At 38.5% G+C, this 19,888-nt stretch overlaps 1 protein-coding gene across 29 annotated transcripts in view; it reads right to left on the bottom strand.

The window, feature by feature from the left end:
* Positions 1-19,888, bottom strand: part of MPDZ (multiple PDZ domain crumbs cell polarity complex component) — a 98,648-nt gene that overhangs the window by 62,768 nt on the left and 15,992 nt on the right. For 28 of the 29 annotated variants that reach the window (XM_063321459.1, XM_063321458.1, XM_063321473.1 and 25 more), the window contains 10 exons: positions 17,968-18,189; positions 16,857-16,996; positions 14,581-14,794; positions 12,488-12,616; positions 11,069-11,272; positions 8,006-8,120; positions 5,509-5,597; positions 3,626-3,821; positions 2,207-2,296; positions 140-219 (listed from right to left, as the gene is read on the bottom strand). In XM_063321459.1, coding sequence (XP_063177529.1) covers positions 140-219; positions 2,207-2,296; positions 3,626-3,821; positions 5,509-5,597; positions 8,006-8,120; positions 11,069-11,272; positions 12,488-12,616; positions 14,581-14,794; positions 16,857-16,996; positions 17,968-18,189 — 1,479 coding nt within the window. The remainder of the gene's footprint in view (positions 1-139; positions 220-2,206; positions 2,297-3,625; positions 3,822-5,508; positions 5,598-8,005; positions 8,121-11,068; positions 11,273-12,487; positions 12,617-14,580; positions 14,795-16,856; positions 16,997-17,967; positions 18,190-19,888) is intronic. The other variant, XM_063321469.1, reaches the window with a different exon arrangement.

Raw genomic sequence — 19,888 nt, 5'->3', positions numbered from 1 at the left:
TAAAATCATCTCAACAGATCAAGGAGCATATGTATGATTTTTATAAATAAAGGAACAAATACAATACAAATTTATTTCCATCTATATGACAGCAACATAACAGGTGGACATTTAATAATAGTCATCAAATTTTACCTACCACTATTTCATAATTCGAGCCCATAATCCTCTGCCACTTTGCCTTCATAGCTGCTTCTTCTGTAGTAGTCAGCTGGAAATCTAAAAGTTATGTCTGAGATTACTGTGACAAAAACTAAAACATCCTGTCTTTTCCTGTAACTGATAAAAGTATACGGACCATGCAAGACTACATAATCATTTCCATGGTGACAGAACTCTTCCAAATATGACTAAAAACTTGCAAGTTTTGCCTCACTAAGCTCTAGTTTATCAGAGGAAAAACTTCCAAAATAGTATTAGATCCAACCCTCGCAAAACTAACTGTGTATTTTGAAAGACATGAAGTTTGAAGTTTGGTGTGCACGGCTGAGAAGAAAGGACACATACTTAAACTAGCCTCAGCGTTGGGTGAATTTAATGCAACTTTACAAGATAATGGGCACAAAGCCAATGAAAAAGTTACATGCGTGCCCTGGGCATTTGTTAAACCTGGCTGTATGTGGGCTGATCAGATTGATTCAGGAGGATGGCTGAAATACTTACGTATATGATACTGCATACTGATCCTTTTGGACAGACCCTGCATTTTATAGAAAGTGTCCAAAGAAAGTTTCCAAACACAATCTGGAGATTTTGTACTTTCAAAACTATGAGCACAACTGTAAAGATTTTTTTTTTTTAAACTGTGGGCCCTAGAGGGCAGTGAGAGAAGTCCTAGCTTTTTTTTTTTTTTTGTTGTTAGATTCACATACATGCACACACACAACGAGAAATAATTCTAATAGCTAAAGAGCAGCAATAAAATTGGAAGGGAAAGAGGGGAGAAAAGTAATGATGCTGCGAAAAATACAGTGACAGGCTAGGCAGCAAACTGCACCAAGTTTTAAACTTGACTGGAACTTTATCTACAGGCTAAAAAACAGAGAAATACTTTCCTCCTGCTTATTTTCCCCTCATTCACCCTGTTCAGATTATAGGGCAGGAAACAATAAAAATCAGTATTTAGATACAACAGCCAGCAAACACAGCAGATTTAACAGGAGCCTACACATTCAAAGTCTATGGACTGTGCTGTGACTACAAGCACAGCAACTAAGTATGAAAATAAACTCTTCAGATATGAATGCTCACCCCAGACAAAGACTAGAATTATCTTCATTACAAAATTAAGTCCCCAATTCCACTGACTTTTAGTAAGAATTTAAAGTGACTAACAGTCTCAGACAGCGTTTTACATCTAGTCATTGCTCAGAAACATTACTAAAAATAAAGCCAGGTATTGTGTGGCATTCAAATATGACAATACTTTCCTCAAAGCAGAGACCCTGCAGTATCTGAAGGAAAGGTGTTAAAAGGAAATTCTTCAGCTATTCAGAATAATGGAAAGCAAGAGTTATGAAAAGTTACACATCACAGAACTCATATGGGTGATTTTTTTCAGTTCCCCTCTAGCTCTGGGAGCAGAAAAGTGTTAGAAAACACATCAACTGCTGTCTCAACCTGGAAAATATATCATCACATAGGACTTCTGAAACGCAGCACAGTGCTCTAGCACCTCAAGAGGGAAAGGAAAATATCTGTTAGATAATAAGAATTTCCACAAAGAGTATGGGAAAAGTCAGAGTGTATCAGTGCAGCAGAACTGAATGAATTTCAAACATTATCAGAGAACACAGACTGAAATTAATGCAAGCACAGAAATTAGTGAAAAGGAAGTTTATCAGAAGAGGCAGAAGTCCCAGAACTGCCACTGGGCAGTTGCAGGCAGTTTGGAAGATAAGGCATGCTAGGGAATGAGAAGGGAAAACGTTTAATACACAACTAGACTAAAAAGAACAGAAATACAAAAGTAGACTAAAAAGAGGGCTAAGCATGTAGCAAAAGCAGACTGCTTCATGTGACATCTTTGACACATAATACACTCAAGCACTCAAGAGTACATGCTTACGTGCATGATTACTTTCACTTTCTAGCTGTACCTTAGCTACACAGCACGCAGGAAATGGAAAGACACACAAAACACCTGATCTTTGTGTAAGCACACCCAAGTGCATTTTCACAGAATAAAATATTAAATGTTGAGAACCTGTTTCCTGTTGTTTTATGTCCTCTCCAATATTTACCACACTGGCACTGCATGGCAGCGATGGAGATCCGTGTTCTGTTTCACTGTTATCTGGAAAAAGAAGATGATGCCTTTTCAGCTATTTTATGTGTTGTAATATTCATCAAGCTCACAGGCATGCCTCAGAGCACCAACTCTCTCTTCCACCGAGCTTCAGAAGATCGATATTTGGCAAACGGAATCTGGCATGAGGAGCCCAGAAGAAATGCCATATTTTAAAGATATTTTGTCTTCTATTAATGCTTTGCCTTCTCCAATAAATTTTTCAATGAAACAAGAAAAAAAAAAAAAGCACAACTACCAGTAGCTGCATCTCTATGATTGAAAGAAAATTTACTGGAAAACATACAACATTTTTTATTACTCTTGTATTACTTGGTTTTTTTCCGCTTTTTTTTAAATTCCTCTTCTTTCCTCTGTGCAATTCAGGAACCTGACACTGAAGAGGAAAATGCTACAGACTTAACATACCTAACAGACTTTTCACTTGCAGAAAGCCTATCCTACCACAGAGTTCTGTTAGGTATGTTGCTGGCTGTCAGCTGTACCTTCAACACCTCTAAACTGGAGAAACAGCACTTTCTAAGTATTTCCTCTGTAATTTTTGCTAAAGGTGGGAATGAGAGGATGCCATACAGATAACATACTACTGTGTCTTTCAAAATCTTGTGCTAGGTAGGGATTATGCCTCAGTCCATGAGGCAATGTGAGACACCATCAACCTATAACACAAGCAGCTGAAAAAATCTGTTTGTGCACGCATCCTCTGTGCAGATATTCTGTTCAAACACAACAACTTTCAAGATTTGGCACATATACCTCAAGATGTGCACAGTATAAGATTAAACTTCCACTAATCTCAACTCATGAGCAGCAAAATTAATATTGTTCATTGGCTTCTGAACTTTGTACATGTATACAGTTAATGCCCTGTCAGATTAATAACCTCCAGATATAGGTCACTCCTCTCATACCTTGAGCTTGTGACACTGACATGCAAGAGTGAAAGGAACTAAGACTTGCTTTTGCTCATTGTGGAGGGTATCTCTTTGCTTGCTCTTGAATGCAGCCCTCACTGTTGAGCACGAATAAAACATTCACTGCCTTCTTACCATCTGAAGATTTGCAGGATCAAAGTCTTGAAGCAAGAAGCGCAATGCAGTACAGAGCTTTAAACACTCACTTTGAAAATGGAGCAAATAATGCCATTGTGTCTAAAAGATTAATCAAACCATAGTAAACGAAATTCTCCCCTCATGTACAACAGCTCTGCTATCAGTAATACCTACCCAGAATAAATCCAGCGCATTTTATTTTCAGTTTGCATTTGAGAAGAAAAATGTTTCAAGCCAACTCTAAAGCAAAGCCAGTTTTAATTACCTTTGGCTGTGCTACTATCCATTGTTTGGAACAGTAAGTCCTTTTCAACAGCAGCACTGAAGTCCTCCTGGGGCTGAATATGATTTTCCTGCTTAAACCCTCTTCTGATCAAAGTGAGCCGAACCGTCTGTCCTGTGTGCCGCAAAACATCAACTGCTTGCTGGTTAGTAAAACCCTGAAGATTGGTTCCATCCACCTGCAAGATTAAGCAGCTTTTCAGCCCACAAGACACTACCCAGGGAAAAAAAAAAAAAGAAAAAAGATGTCCAGGGCAAAATAATATGGTGAGCTCTCAGCATCTGTTAGCCTGAGCACAAAGCAAGCAGAGGGACAAAGAACAAAAACCTGGATGACTTAGCGACATTGGATACACTAAGCCCTTTCACTGAGTACCCCACAGCTAGGTAACAACCTACCACAAGAAGTGGGGAGAAGTGCATTGGGTGCCCACCACAGTGAGTCCAGACAGATCTGCTCTGCAAGGTGGGAGAGGAAACAGCATGTGCTGCACAGGGCACATTGTGCAGCCTTCCTGCTCGACTGCTTCAGCCACCCCCACCTCTGAGGATAAAATACTGAGTGAACAGATCAACACAGCCATGGCCGGGACAGATGGGAAGGGGAGGGTGAGGAGAGACACATCCATCCACTGCAGCAGGAAGAACTACAGAGGGCAGCCATTCTGAGGCCAAGCAACCTCAGACACAGTGAAGCCTACTACAGAACACTGGGAAGTCCAGCTTCCCTATCAAACACTGTCCCAGACAGGCAGATGTTATCTCTGGTCCATCATTTTAATATTTTAAAGAGCAAGATTTTGGTCTCTTCTATTTGAAACTACCCCATTACCTCATTAACTCAGGGTTTTTTTTCTGAAACTCAGGACTTTGGCATTGCTCAATTTCATCCCATCACCACTTTTTATTCTCCTTCTTCCTGCAAACTCTATCTTACCTATGTCTATCTCACCCCTCAGTGCCTTTAATTTCTGAACTACTTTAACAATAACATATTCCTTGACTCCTGTAGTTGTTTCACTCTATACAACACACACATTCCATTATTTTACTTCCTCCTGCATGAAGAATGACTCCCCCTGGATACTTAATCTTTTGTTGCCCTTCTCCGAAATTCTTCAAACTCTCTTGCTCTTCTAAATATAAAGAATTTAAAAAAGAGCTGGGGTTATTCCATTTTTCCTCCACACTTAAGCAAACCATATTTAAAAAGTGGTTATTATTCTTTTGTCTGAGGTCACTCAAATCTTTTTCTTCTTCTGCATCTGCAGTAGAAGAAATCAAACTTTGCACTAATCGATTTTAGCCATTTGTACTCAGCATTTAAATCACTATAAAAACCGTATATACTTGCACATACAAGCATGCAGGCATATTTGCACTTGGAGAAAGACCATAACTTGTTCTTAGTGCTGCCTTCCCACAAACGCAAGGACAGATCTATGACAGCCAAAAAAATGTGGTTCCTGCTTTCATGACCTGATTTTCACCACACAACTAACATTCTATGCATGAAACTATTTTCTTGATTCTCTGAGCATCTAAAACTTTAATGATATACTTTTAAAAATAATTTTGAAAACAGCCGCTTAACTTGAATCAAACTTTGAAACTTTGCCTTTTCTAACCAGTCTCAAAGCTCCTACTGATAAGATATAAATACACAACACAGACTTTCTTAACTACAAGTTACACACAGGTAACATAATCAGAAAGATAATGTGATCAAATACTTGGTCAAAAAAAGGACTCACCGTTTAAACGCCAATGCTAGATGTTTTAAGAAAGTACTGTATGAGCATATTTTTAAAACTTGAAATAGAGTTTTGCAGACAAGCAATCTCATTTCTTTCCGTGTTTACTTACAATTATAATTTGATCTCCCACATGGATTCTGCCATCCTGTTCAACAGCACTGCCTTTTGTAATGCTTTTCACAAAGATACCAGAAGGTTCTGGGGTGAAGAAGCAGAGAAAATTAAATTAACTAATTTATTAAGAAACAATTTAAATAATGCAACCATCTCCAACTAATGCCAAAAGCGAAAGGGAGAAAAAGAAAGAAAACACAATCTCTTTAAGACAAGGAAAGAATCGTCAAGAAAGTATATGCTTTAAGCAAAACACATGTATTATTATTTTCCTAAAGGATGAGCCTGATTAATGTCAGCTTGCATTGGACCAGACTTCATTCAAAATCTTACAATGCCAAAGTCCCAATTCTAGCTGCAAAAGAAGAAACATTCTAACTTATTTTAATCTAGATGTTGAAAGCAACATTGACAAATAAAGGTATCTCTGACTCTTGGTCAGATTTAAAACTGCAGGACAGAAAATTCAGTTTGAGTACACTAACTTGGTAAGTTACGGTTTTTCTATGTATTTAAAAACTGCTCAGGAAAATACATGCTTTGATAACCAAATGCAGAAAATTACACGCAATCGGGACTACAACCTACATTTGAACCAGCTTTTTAACTACAGCTGTAAGTAAGTATTTGATCCAATTAAAAAAAAAAAACAAAACAACACATTCAAGAGGAAAAAAGAATCCAAACCCCAAAAGAGAAGCATTTTAGACAGTTACTGATTTTGAATCAGAAGGAAAAATCATATATATATAAAATACGCCTACCAAAAGGACATTTTACAAAAAGAAATCTATTTCAGGAAAAACACACTGGAATTTGAAAAACTTCAACAGCTCAGTAAAATGAAAATCTCTGGAGTTCCTACATGCACATTTTGCATAGTATACATGAAATTGAGAAAACTATTAGCAGAAACTGGCATGAAATGAGGTCTGAGGGTCTGTACAGGCCTGTATCAGAAATCTTAACAGAATCTACTTTCTCTCAACAAATATTCCAACTCTGTATGTTTGATGGGAAGATAGTCCACTACAGAATGGGTTTTAACAGCTGTCAAGACATCCCAGTGCTTTTGCAGACCTGAAACTCATCATTTACTGGGCCTCAATACAACAGAAGTTAGCAGGAAGGAGGGCTAAAATCTATGTTTTGCTCTAATGACTACATTAATCTTACAAAGAGTAAGACTACAAATATATTTAAATCACAACACTGACAATTCTTTTCTGGTTCTTCTTCATTAGTTGCTTTTCCCAGTTTTGTGAATAATTAAATGGCTGGTCTTACTAACTTCCAAACGTTTTTATATCCTGTAACAGCTATATGGTAACATGACGAGTTGCTATTTGTCATTCATGAAAGATTCAGCCGCAGGTCTTGTCCAGTAGTTTTATTGCTGCTTCTCTGACAGCAAAGTTGTTCTTTAACTAAGTGTTAAGTCACAAAATTTAGTAAGATGCTCAATTAGTTCCTAAGGAAAGAATATTTTCTAATGCAGCTACATGCAGCAGAATAACTTAAAATTGAAGATTGGTGACAGCATATTTTAACTGGTTTAGCATTGGAGTATCAGATCTATCACATGTTCTACAATTTAATTTGCCTTTTAAAGATTCATCTGGAAGTTGCTAAAGAGTGGACTTGCACAAACTGTGACCATGCTGTCCTATGGAACAGATTGTTGAAGTTTAGCCCAGCTTCTCAAACCCAACAAATTATGTCTATAAACTGCCAATAATGTGGGATATATCTATCCATACATTTTTCTAACAATAAATACATGGGTAAAAGTAAAATGAACAGCTCTTTGAGAAATTACAGCACATTCAACAACTGTCCCTTCCCAGCAGTACTGCATTTGCCAAGTTTCTCCTCGGGAGGCCTAACAAAGTTCTGGATCGTTTTTCTGAAAACTGTAGTTGAAATTGTAAAGTAAAAATACACAACTGTACATGAACACAGCTGCATTTATTTAAATTAAGTTACTTACTGGCTGCAACAGCCCAGAGGTCAACAAACATTTATTATATCCAGAAGTCACTAAGGAATTCTTGATCTCCCAGCAGTACTACACACACTGTTTAAAAAATAACAACACCACCTCCTAAAACTACTCAGAATATCAATGTATTATCTTGTAAGAGCCTTTTAAAAATGAAAATGTAATTTAAAAAGCCCAGCAAGTTCTAACAGAAATGGCTCAATCTATTTTAGAACTGTTTTGCAAAAACACATAAGCACAAGCTTTAGCCAAGAGTGAATATAAAAACTGATTAAGAAATGCTGAGTTTGGATTTTATAATAAAACTGTTTGTAATCTGAATGTCCTTCTCACAAAAGGAAACAATTGCTTTTTCTTTACAAACTGTAAAAATATTTTAGATGCTCAAGGTTTTTAGAGATGCTATACGAAAACTAAAATTACGTCTTTGATGCACATACACCATAGTATGCAACAGATTGTACAGTAAACTGCATGAATCAATCATTACCTGATGTTTTGTCTCCAATGTAACCAGCAATAGTTATTCCTAATCCCTGGTTGTTTTTAGTGAGTTCAACATTAAATTTTTCCCCATCTTCACAGCTATCAACAGAAGCAACTGCCTAATAAGAAAAGAGTGATTAGAAAGGAAGCTTTTTTTTCTTTAAAGAGTCACCACATTCTTTGATGTCATTAACAAGTAAAATTAGACACAAATGTAAAAAAGAAAATACCAACTTTGCTTCTGCTCTTACTTGGTGTTCAGCAGAGAAAGTAGACATAGGTAACATTCCTCACTGTGAGGCAATGCAGGTCATGTCCTCCCCACCCCACTGTCCCTAGGATATTACCCTCTAACCTATAAAATCATTATTTGATGACTAAAATGACTGCTGAAAATTTTACAAATTGAACAATGAACCTCTTGTAGAGTAAATTACACAAACCATGCTTAAATGTTAGAATATGTAGTTTGCTGCCCTTCTGGAACCTCCTCAGAACCAGCTTTATACTGCTATGTTATTAAAAAGAAGAAAAAAAAAATCAGAATTATATTCTGTATTCTGGTTGTTTAATAACTATAGCTATTTTTTTCCTATGCATGCCAAGTTTAAAACATAATAAAAGCTATTACTAGTGAGGCAATTATGTTTCTTGGTTTCGAAAGACTTAAAAATTCTGTTTTAGAAAGTAGTGATTATGCTTCCAGCTAGTTAAATAATGACAATCTCCGCTAATATCTACTACAATCCTGTGAATTTCAATAACAAAGAATTTTGGGGGTAATGAATTCATCTATTTATTGATGATGAACGTACAATAAATATTAAAATCCCATGTCAACAATATTGGTTTTGTATTTAAAAAAATCAACTTATAAAACTTAATTTCAACTTTTAAAAAAGGGTTTTTTTTTTATTTTTCATCTTTCAGCTGTTTAAAATAGATAGTTACTAGCCACTTCCATAGCTGATATATATCACTATATGATTACATATACAAGGCTTCAATTTCATTGTATTTACATGGACATCAATATTTATGCATGTATTTAAAATGGGAATTCATACAGTACAAGTCTATCAAGATCCTATTTTATTCTGTCTCTTCTGCATGACAAATAGCAGCTAATATTTTTTGAAGTGCCAATGCGGCAACGAGGCAGATACTAACTAAACCCAGTTTGACTAGATGAGTATGCATGTGCCAGGACTTCAGGGGAGCAATGATGCTACTTGCCAAAAGAGAATCTGACTTCAGTTCTTTATCTGAACAACTCCACCCAAAACTACAATCAAACACAAGAAAAATAAATTTCTACTGCTTTAACTACCTCTCTGCTTGATAATGCAGGGTTACTTTAGCCACAGGTAATGCCACTAAAAAACTGCTCCAATTTCTATAACCTCATCAGTTTTCACAGGATAGACACCTACAGGGAACATGATAAGAAGTGTCCACTTTGGAAAGCCATTCTGCTCTCACTAACAGCTTTAAGAGCATCATAAAGTCTTCACCCATCCTGTATTTGCCAGGAAGAAAGAGACAAACCAAAATGTTTACATCATCATCTTCACTCCGGACCTGAATTAATGAGGCTTGCAGCACCATTAACTGGGTGCTCCTTCCAAGAGCAGACTTTGTGCAAGCAGTTTAAAAACAGCCTGTCTCCTGCCCGGAGAGATAAACCAGGAATGAGGTATTGAAAAGGATGGAAATGGAGAGGAAGGTGGCAAAAAAAGTCAAATTTTGCCACTTGGTGTCTTTCAGCTGTTTCCTGGATACTAGAAATCCTCTACATTCTGCAGCTGCAGATACAGCCTTTCACATTGCATCATATAATCTCAGAAAGGCAAATACTGAAGAATTATACACAGATGAAATGACCAAATTCAGCTTCTCTTTTGAGACTGCTGCTTTTCAGATAAATAATATTTGGGCTAAATGTTGATGCCTTTATCTAAAATATAGCCAGGTTTTCATGCCTCTGAGTAATGTAAAGACACAAAAGACTGTCTCTCCTCTTAGATGTTCAGAAGACTCTATGTCAAGATTAATTTTCTTTTCCTTATAGCCACAAAACAGGGGATGAATATATGTTTGTTTTCCATAGATTCCACTACAGTGGACAGAGGCAAAATAATGGTCATCATGACAAAATTGTTAAGGCTTTTTTTCTTCCAGCGTGACCTACCTGAAATGTAGTTTGTAACTGGGGAGAAAATTTCTAGAAAATCAACAGGAAAAAGTAAAACAAAAAAATTTTTCTAAGACATAATTTCTATCTAGTTGTAGGCTCAAAAACAACCACCGTTTTCTCTCTCATTCACTTATTCCCCATGCTCACATTTAAATGTATCTGGTCATAAGTATATGTAACAAAACACTACTCTTCCTGGCTCCCATGAAACCAGGCTTTGCTGCAAACATGCAAATGAGCTATTTTGTAGAGGTTTTGAGCTGACAGAACATGATAATATTTACAGCATTTTTTTAGTGGCTGACAGTTGTAGAGGAGAAACGCCACAGAGCACAATCATCAGCAGGGGAATAAGGGTAGCAGCTGGCTGCATTTTTTTTGGAAGATGTCTAGCAAATGAGCAATGCCAGGTGATGTAGGAAAGAAGCAGCATCTGTGTGCTGGTTGGCACAGGGAGGAACTGTCTGATGGATGGCTGCAATGATATGGAAATAAGAAATGTTCCTGTAAAGGAAAAGGACAGGTGGACAGAGAAATGCTACAGAGCCAGCTTGCTATGTCTGAAGAAAACACTGCATGGCTTCAGTTGTTCCCAACGTATTACTGCACAACCACAAGCAACCCAGAAACAGACATTATTCACATCACACTCATGGAAGTCTTAAGCCTTGAAGGGTTCAAGCATATAGCTCCTGGCATTGTGGATTGATGTCATTTAAATTCTCACAGTCACCGCTACGGGGAAAGAAAAAAGAAAGAAAATCCCGGCTTTTGAGACCGTAAGCATGAAAGACATTCCAACAGCAATTAAAAGAAAAGGAAGTTTGAAATAAAAGTTTGCCATGAGTTAAGATATTCACTGTTGCTTACCTGTTTCTCTGGTGTGGAGGTTGGTACTGGTGTACCTGGCGGGACTGATGGTGGAGGTGGCTCCTCAATAGGACCTCTTGCAATTACCAGTTTCACTCGATTTCCACATTGCCTCAGAACTTGTGCCACCTGTTCACTGCTCATTCCAGCTAGGTCTGTATCACCAATTTTCAGGATGTGGTCTCCACTACACAATCTCCCATGCTGGAAGAAGAATAATGATGAAAAAAATCCTGCCATTTCTCCCACATAACATACAATTAGAAAAAAGATCACATAGCTTTAGTCACTTTTAAGATAAATGAACCAAGTGACTTTTTTTGGGTGCCCAGTCAATATCTTGATAACATGGAGAAGAAAAGTAGGTTGCCTAATGGCACATTAATTTTACGAAAATTTCCCCAGGAAAATCCAGGACATCCTTTTTCAAGCAGTCACCTGAGCACAGAAAAAAATGCATATAGTTATGGTTACTACCTACTGATATTTAACAACTGCATGTAGATTGGAGAACTTCAGGTTTCATTTCCAAACACACTTCCAAAATCCTGTACACAAATGTGTAACTCAGCTTTGCATTTCTATTTAAAAACTGGTCCTCAGGATGAACCGTAACTTCAAAATAAAACGCATTTCTCCCTTTCTCTGATCCAGTTATTTATATTGCTTTACACTGGTTTACTTTCCTAATGATTTACCTTCAATCAATTAAAAAGCTTCACATGAATTTAGTCCATATGATAAGTATTAAAGAGACAGGTCTGTAAAAGAAACCCATCTACCTGCTCAGGGAAAGAGCGCAGCAGTAAATCCTACCCATGCATCTCCGGGATCTGTTATCAGGCAACCACTTTTGTGGTTCCAAGACTGACTAGTGTCTGTGCCTATTCAGTTCTTGACCATCATTAACACAGCCCTAGATGCTTGCCCAATGGACAAACTTGAAATGAGTTGCGATCACCAAGTTCAATTTGCAGGAGCCCTTCAGACAGGAGCAGAACCTGTGCCCTCAAGCAGACACATGAAGCCATATGCCTGCTCCAAGCTTCAGTAACCCCAGAGGGGAGAAGCAGATGCTCTTCTCAGCTGGTGGGGCAGAGCAAGTAAGTGTTTGGTGTGTCCCCCACCCCTGGATAACAACCAGTATATTCATGAAAGAATCAGGACTCTAAATGCATCCACTCCAAGCATGTATAATTAACAGGGTTGAAAATGCGATTTAGAGCCTAATCCAGCTTTAACATTCAAATGCACAGATCCGCCGCACTAAACACACCTTTACTGAGAATAAATTTCACCACTTGCTCTCTCTTTTTTACACTTATGAGGAAAAATCTACCACTGCTTAGCATGCTTATGAAAGTAAAGGGTAACTTCACACCTTACTGAACAGTAAAGAGAAGGGTAGGCTGAATTTACCTGATCAGCCACCCCGCCTGGGAGGATGGTTTTAACAATTACTCCAGTTGACTTTCCTCCCACTATCCCAAATCCCAGACCTGAGCCATCATTCACCAACTCAATGGTCTCCACATGCTGCCAGTGAACCTAAAAGAAACAAATATGAGCTTGCAAATAATTAAAATAAGGACATATGTATTAAAACCTGCAAAGTATTTTCTTATTTCTTGGGTGTGTTTTGAAAGGAAGGTGAGAGGAAGGTGGAAATATGGGATCTTTCTAAGAATTACTATTAGGTGTAAGATTACATAATATTTAAGCAATAAATTACTCATTCCATAACAGTAGGAATTTCTCTGCTAGAAACTAGAGCTGGGTAGCGGGTCAGGCCTTTCAAGAACTTGCTGAATGAATTTAAGCATCAACCTAGGACTGTCCACCTCCAGGGCTCATCGCAGTCAGGGAGAAAAACACTGCTGCTAGGAAATCTCATAGGACTGGAAATTAAAATCTCCGGACAAGTATATGTTCACATTGGCCATTATAACAAAGCACAGGAGAAGGCACAAACACAATTCAGAGGTTAAGGCTAAAGGCAGCACCAGGTATTGCAAGGTAGGCATTAGCAGAATTTCCCTGTCTAATGAACAAAGATTTCTGGGTTTTCTGATGTCAACAGCACGAGAATGAAGTAGCTCTGATGGCAGGCTTCATGTCGTGACAGGAGCGGAACTTCTCTGAAAGAAAGACAAATGCTAGCTCACTCGCATTGGGCAGCACTGAAGGGATAACTGGAAGCTCCTGCTATTGCTTCTCCTGAAGAACAAACTACACCATAAACCCATCTGAAATTTAAAACTGCAGCTGGTGCTCCACCAGCTAGGATCTTGAAAATAAGCAGGTACTTTGTAATAATCAAGGTACTGAAAATTCAAAGCTCTGCAAGTACCTGTTTGGGAATCCACAGTCTTAACATAAACCAACGATGATCAAGCAAAGCCTGAGTGAAAAATAACAGCTGCTTTCCCCCAGCATTTGAAAGTGAGGTGAACACAAGGACTGGGAAAGGCATGATTAAAAAAAAAAAAACCAGAAGGAGCTGTGGGCGCTTTGAAAGGAACATTTTTTGAAGCAAGGGAAGCTGTTCGGAGAATACGGAGGCAACCACACAGAGGAAGAAGTGTGCCACAGGAACACTGGGAGGGAGCAGGCCTCTCCTGTGTGCTGACAGGAAAAGTCAGGCCAATCAGCTTTACTTCTGCACACAGAAGACAAGAGTAACTGTGAAATTTCTTCACTAAAGGTTTTATGCTAATGATTACAATCAACACTGAAATAGATGCTTTTTCCAGCTTGATTCCTCTGTATACTTCTGATTATCAATTCCCTTAAAGAAAAGCCACAGATGACTGAACAGTGAAATCTACAGAAACCAAAGACAGGTTTTTTCATCCCAGCACATGCCATTACACAAATAAGACACCAGGAAAAGAAAGTGCAGTTAATATCACCATGTCTCTGAGCCTAGATGTAGCCTTCTCTACACCTAGATGCGCAAAAGCTTTCAAAAGAAAGGAAATGCAGGAGAGCTGTTTTCTGTGGGTCCTGAAGTGTGTCCCTACACATGGCATTTTGATGGCTCGCTCTTGTTGCTTTACTTGAGCCCCACCACTAACAGACAACAGAGAAACAAACAGAGAAGCCCCCATCCAACTGGGGGTGCAGATCAATTGCAACGCCTCAAAAACTTCTGTTTGCCCACGCAAAAGGCAAAGAGAAAAAAAGAAAAAAAAAAGATCCTGTTTGTTTACTGCTACCTCAAAATAAAGCTTCATGAAGTATGGCAAACATGCTGTACTTGCATTGGTGGATACAGAGAATTTGGCAGATGGGAAGAATGAATGTGTTCAAGATCAAGATCCCCTCCGGCAAGCCTGAATATTTTCTACTCTTTGCATGGGAAAGGGTACAACAAAGATAAACAGAAGAAAAACCTCAAGAACTTTGAAGGAAACGTACATACAAGCTACAAAAAAATAGCTCAAAATACTAGATGCAGTAAGCACATACATGCCTAGAACTGAATACACAGACGTTTGGGGTATACTCACCGGGTTGGAATGGGCTGAAACTGTGCTAGCAGCAGATGGAGACCGGGAAACTACAGGACTGATGAGCTGAGGGAAAGTGCCCCTGGCCACAACTAGCTGGACATTATCTTTTGCTTTCTGTAGGATGCTGATAGCCTGTTGATGTGTAATTGTCTGATCAAGGGCTTGTCCGTTAATAGCAAGGATTTGATCTGCTTCCTTCAGCTTTCCATCTCTGTCACATATGTGTAAACAGGGAAGAGGATGACAAAATAAACAAACTAGAAAAACCAAAGAAGTGTTGCCACACAAATTACAATATTTTGACAATTTTCCAATATTTTTAATAACCTGTTCTCTATTCCCCACACTTTTTAATCTCTCCCTGCAGTTTTGCTGAAAGGAGCTGATGCGGCACCCTGGTGATCGCTTCCTTTGAAGCTAATCCCACCACCACTCTCCCCTGGCTACTACCCTCTAGCTAGCTTTCTTCTCCCTGTACCCCCATGCGAGACTAAGCATATTAGATCTTAGTCGCTCCCAACCATAGCCTGGGAACTTATGTTTATTCTTGACTTTGAGCCTCTTGCTTAACAGACCAAGTGCTCCACTTTGTTCAGTGCGCCTATTCTGAATATTCAACAAACCGTGGAGTGGAACACACTTTCATCAAGATGTTACGGAAACAAATTTTGTTTTGCAGAAAACCAAGGGGAAAAAAAAAAAAAAAAAAGAAAAAAAGAAGGGGAGGCAGCGAGAGCCACAGAAAGAAAATGGTAAAACAGATCCCTTCTAAATGGGGGGAAAAAAAAGCCCTGAACAAATTAAAAAAATAACTCTTCACTTTCTGACAAAGGAAGCACTACTGTAAAATTACATACTGAACCCTTGCCCAGACCTACTTCAAAGGAAGTGTATGAAGCCTACACAGATGAGTTGCCCTCTGCTTCCTCCACTGCTTCTATTGCTTCTGCAACAAACCAACAAAAAATGTGGAGTCTTGTCTTCAACATCCTGAAGCGGCAATGCTTTGAAAACAAATGGCAGCACCGAAAACAAGGATCCCTGTTACACCAGCTTTTGTGAGCACCTACAGTGTAGAAGCCAAGGTACTCAACAGCATTCAGGAAAAACACTATTTAGCTACAACCCATAATATTATACTTGTGAATTTGAAATGGTTTTAAGAGTGCTCTCGAAGACTTATTACTGCCGGGGCCTTTCTGATTTATAAGCCCTGTAACTGTTGTTGAATATTTCACTCTTCACCAGTGAATCAGGCAGGGCCTGATTCAATAAAGAGAGGTCTCAACTCCATGGAATAAGAGAAGTAAAAGCAAAGACCCCTTGAAGGGGAAGGAAAAAAAGAGAAAAATAAAGTAAGGGGAATTTAGGCAGATTAAAAAATATTGTAATGACACAGAGCATGCCACTTTCCATAACTGTATTAACTCTGTAGGCCATGCTCTGCACTCAGTTAAAAGAACAGTGTTCAAACCACAAATAACCAGAAAACTGCTCCCTACAGCACAGCGAGAAATAGCACTGAGACGACGCAGCCGCCCCACACAGCGGGTACCCCACGAAGCAGCTCTGGCTAGGATCCTGATCACCAAATACACACACACAGTGATACACCCCACCATTCTGCAGTGAGACAGTGCTGCTGCCATTCACCACTGAGTTCATTTGCTCCCTCAAGCTGTTCTTAGAGCAGAAATCCCTTTCTCTCAACATTGCTTATGGAACCGGGATTAAACCATAAGCATACTTTTAACAAGCTATTATTATTGCTGAGTTTCCAGTAACATCAGCTGAATATCTCCTTTTAAGAGAGTCCAACAACTTTAGGTCAAGCCTCGCTTGACTTAAAAGCTGGGTTTCACGCCTGCTCTGTGGGACACTACCTAACAAACAACCCTGCTAGTTACAACTGATTTTTTTTTGCACCGAATTGTTTTTCAATACATTCAAGGATGCCAAAATCTATATTCCAGCTTTAAAAGGCATGACACAAACAGTAACCTCCCCATTTTCCCTCTTGGAAAGGAGAAATTATAAACAAACAACCGAGAAACTGCATGTGTAGTTTCCAGAAATTCAGAATAGATCATTCACTGCCCTGTTCCAACATTACATAAATTGCAGTGATAAGTAATTTTAAATCTGCTATGATACATGGCTTAGAACACAAGAGAAGCGTGCCCTTGTACCACAAAAACAACAGCAATAACACAACTAAATTGCAGTGTCATGTTAACACTTGCTACAGTAAAATATTCCAGTAGTAACCTTACCGATGTGCCACACTTCCCTCCTGGATTTCTTGCACAAATATTCCTAGTTCTCCCCTGTTTTCACTCTTGAGTCCTACGACACTGAAGCCCAAACCACCACTTAAAGGTTTAATAAGATCAATGGTCTCAACAAGACGACCCTGTCGAGCAGAAGAGGAAAAAAAAAAGGCACAAATGTTAAAAATGTTGAAAACCAGCCTTAATGAATGTGGTAAACAACTTGGAAATGAGTTTCTAATTTGACAGCTACAGCTGTACATGGCTACGCTAGCTAATAACTGAAACATATTTGTTCAGTTCTGATTTCTCACTATCATACAGAAATGTGACAATTATGAAGGACTTGAGAAATAAAGATTATTACAGCCCAGAAGAGGAAATCAGGAAACCACAGCTAAATATACAGAGCTTAGGCTCAGTAGTGACTAAAGTAGGATACATGTGTCTATAAAATTTTAGAGGCTACAGGCCAAGTCTCAAGCCAAACTAGAAAAAGAGGATGAATTTCAGAAAGGGAAAAAGTAGGACAGTACAAAAGGCTCTCCAGGAGAACAGCAGCAGAATTGCCCTATCTGGCTCCATTACCAGTTAATTCGAAAAGTGCTAGAATATATACGCCTGGCCATTCTCAGCTCCAGCCACTAAAGGGACTCGTACATCGTTTTTGCCTACCACAGGAAAGCAGTAAGAATACAGAACAATGAGTAGCAAGGCCAAAAAGGAATCTTGCATCTTATTTCCAAGCTAGTCACAGAACTAGCTTTCATTAGTTATGCTTACAAGAGCATACTCTGATAAAGCATCTCCCTCACGCACAGAGCGGCAGGCCTGCAATGAGCACGGAAAAATAATGGCATGCTGATCTGTGAGAGGCACACTGCCCAGCTAAGGACAATAACTCAGCAGTGACAATGTCAAGGCTACTTTTCCAACTGTTTTCTCATTTACCAATTGTTCCTCAAATTAAAAGTTTATTTTTATTTTACATAGCAAGTGAGCTCTGGTTTGCTTAATGACTCAATTGCTTTTAATTAAACATTAAAATAGATGTATTTTAATCTTTCAGATAATGAGTGATAGGCATTTCATGGTTACCAGATGACATGCTTACCTGGGACATATTTCTGATGAGCTGCTCAAAGTCATCGCTAGAGGACTTCCCATTAATCTGAGGAGTAATGGATCTCATCGAAGCTTCTAGCACGTTAGCTGGGCTGCCATTCTGCTGAGCCAACAAATATGACTCGTTATGTGGCAAGGACCCCACGTTCACACCATGATGGAGAAGCTGGGGGAATTCACCAGTGGAATGTATGGAAGGTGCAATATTTACCTGTAAAAGAGCAATGGCAACACAGATTTACAGACACAGCAGAAACCTCCTCCTTATCCAAGAGCATGATGACAGGCCAATTGCTTGTTAAAAATATTTGAAATCCCAATTTGCAATTTTAAAAAGACTTTTTAAAAAGAAAAATTATCTTTTAGTTGTGAATTATCGGCATGAAACATGAAAGAAATTGATGAAAATAATCTAAAATTATTTTCCATACTCTGCCTAAAATTATTTTGGTCATAACAGCATAGCAGCCTGAAGAACTCCAACACAATGGTAGAGATAAACAAGTATGAACAAGACTTTTCTACAGTATAGTTTTTCAAAAAAAACAAAATTATCAATTATTTTACAAGAAAATAAACAAGTATGTACACTTGGATGAAAAAAGAAAGAAACCTCACCAGCTACACAGGGAACAAATTTCACTGGTCAGAGTTCTCCAGCATTATGCACTCTGGCTGCCAACGTGACTGTCTACATGAGCTAGAATTAAATACAAAATTACTGAACAAGTCTAAAATCACCGGGCTGATTTGAAAACCACAGTCATACCTTTACACAGACAGCCTTGACAATACACTTCCCTTAGAGCAGAAAAGAAAATAAGAAAATTCTCCGCTTTCCCCAGCCGTAGTAAATTACCTATTTTCAAGCACATCTCTGCCAACCAGTCTAATGAGTGGCTGGTGGTGGTATAAAGCTCAGGTGAAGCATGAGCCCTCATTTGGCTGTTGTCCCACTCACCTGTTGACTGTCGACAGGCACTGTTTTACTCCACATCTGTTTCGTACTCGCCTGGCACACTAACCACAATTTAGGACCACAACACTGCAGCCTCAAATACTTTTCATTTTTACAGTGCAAGTTTTCTAGCATTCTGCACCACAATACAAAAGACTAGAATTCCCTTTCCTCGAAGCCCTATTTTTTAACTTCAAGTATATAACAAAAAATTTCAAAATTGTAAATGTATTCTAAAATGTCTAGTGCACCCGTCTCCATTGTTTAAGCATGCTACTTCCATTAGGTTTATCAAATCATTCTCCCAACAGTCTGGTCATTAAAAGGTCAGTATTGTTCTTCATCACACAATTCCTTCTCATCCATGTGCTTTAGGAAAATACAATAGAACAGACATCATTTGTTGAACACTTTATGTGCCTGGAAAGACCCTCAAGTTACAGAAAAAAATACCAAGAGATAGCACTGGAAAGAAAAGTCCACAACAGCACTTAGCCTGCTGTGCCATAAAAATCTGGAAAGAGGAAAACCAGGATGTTTGGAACTCAGTGATTTCCATCACACGGTGGTTATGTTCTGTTGTCCGTATTTGTGAGGAATCACTTGAGTTATGTTTCAAACAAATAATAATGCCTAAAATGTGTACACATGCACTTCCTTTAATCACATACAGTCATTTCAGCAAGCCTGTAAGGCACAGGTAGATAAGCCTTGTTTCGCAGTTCACTACATGTAACAACACCCAGAGACGTAATCAAACTCTGCCCTTCTGTGAACACAAGATTTCCCCTTACATTATATGCATGGATTTGAAACGAATAAAGGCTATGCCACACTGCTTTTATTATCTGCATGAGTCTATATAATAGGTTAATTCACTTCCACCTCTCAATGTCATCCACTTCAACATACAAAAGTTTATCACTGAATTCAGTCAATTAACGCGCTTCAT

The sequence above is a fragment of the Chroicocephalus ridibundus genome, chromosome Z (genome assembly GCF_963924245.1).
Source record: "Chroicocephalus ridibundus chromosome Z, bChrRid1.1, whole genome shotgun sequence".
Taxonomy (NCBI): Eukaryota; Metazoa; Chordata; class Aves; order Charadriiformes; family Laridae; genus Chroicocephalus; species Chroicocephalus ridibundus.
This window is presented reverse-complemented; position numbering and strand designations above follow the sequence as displayed.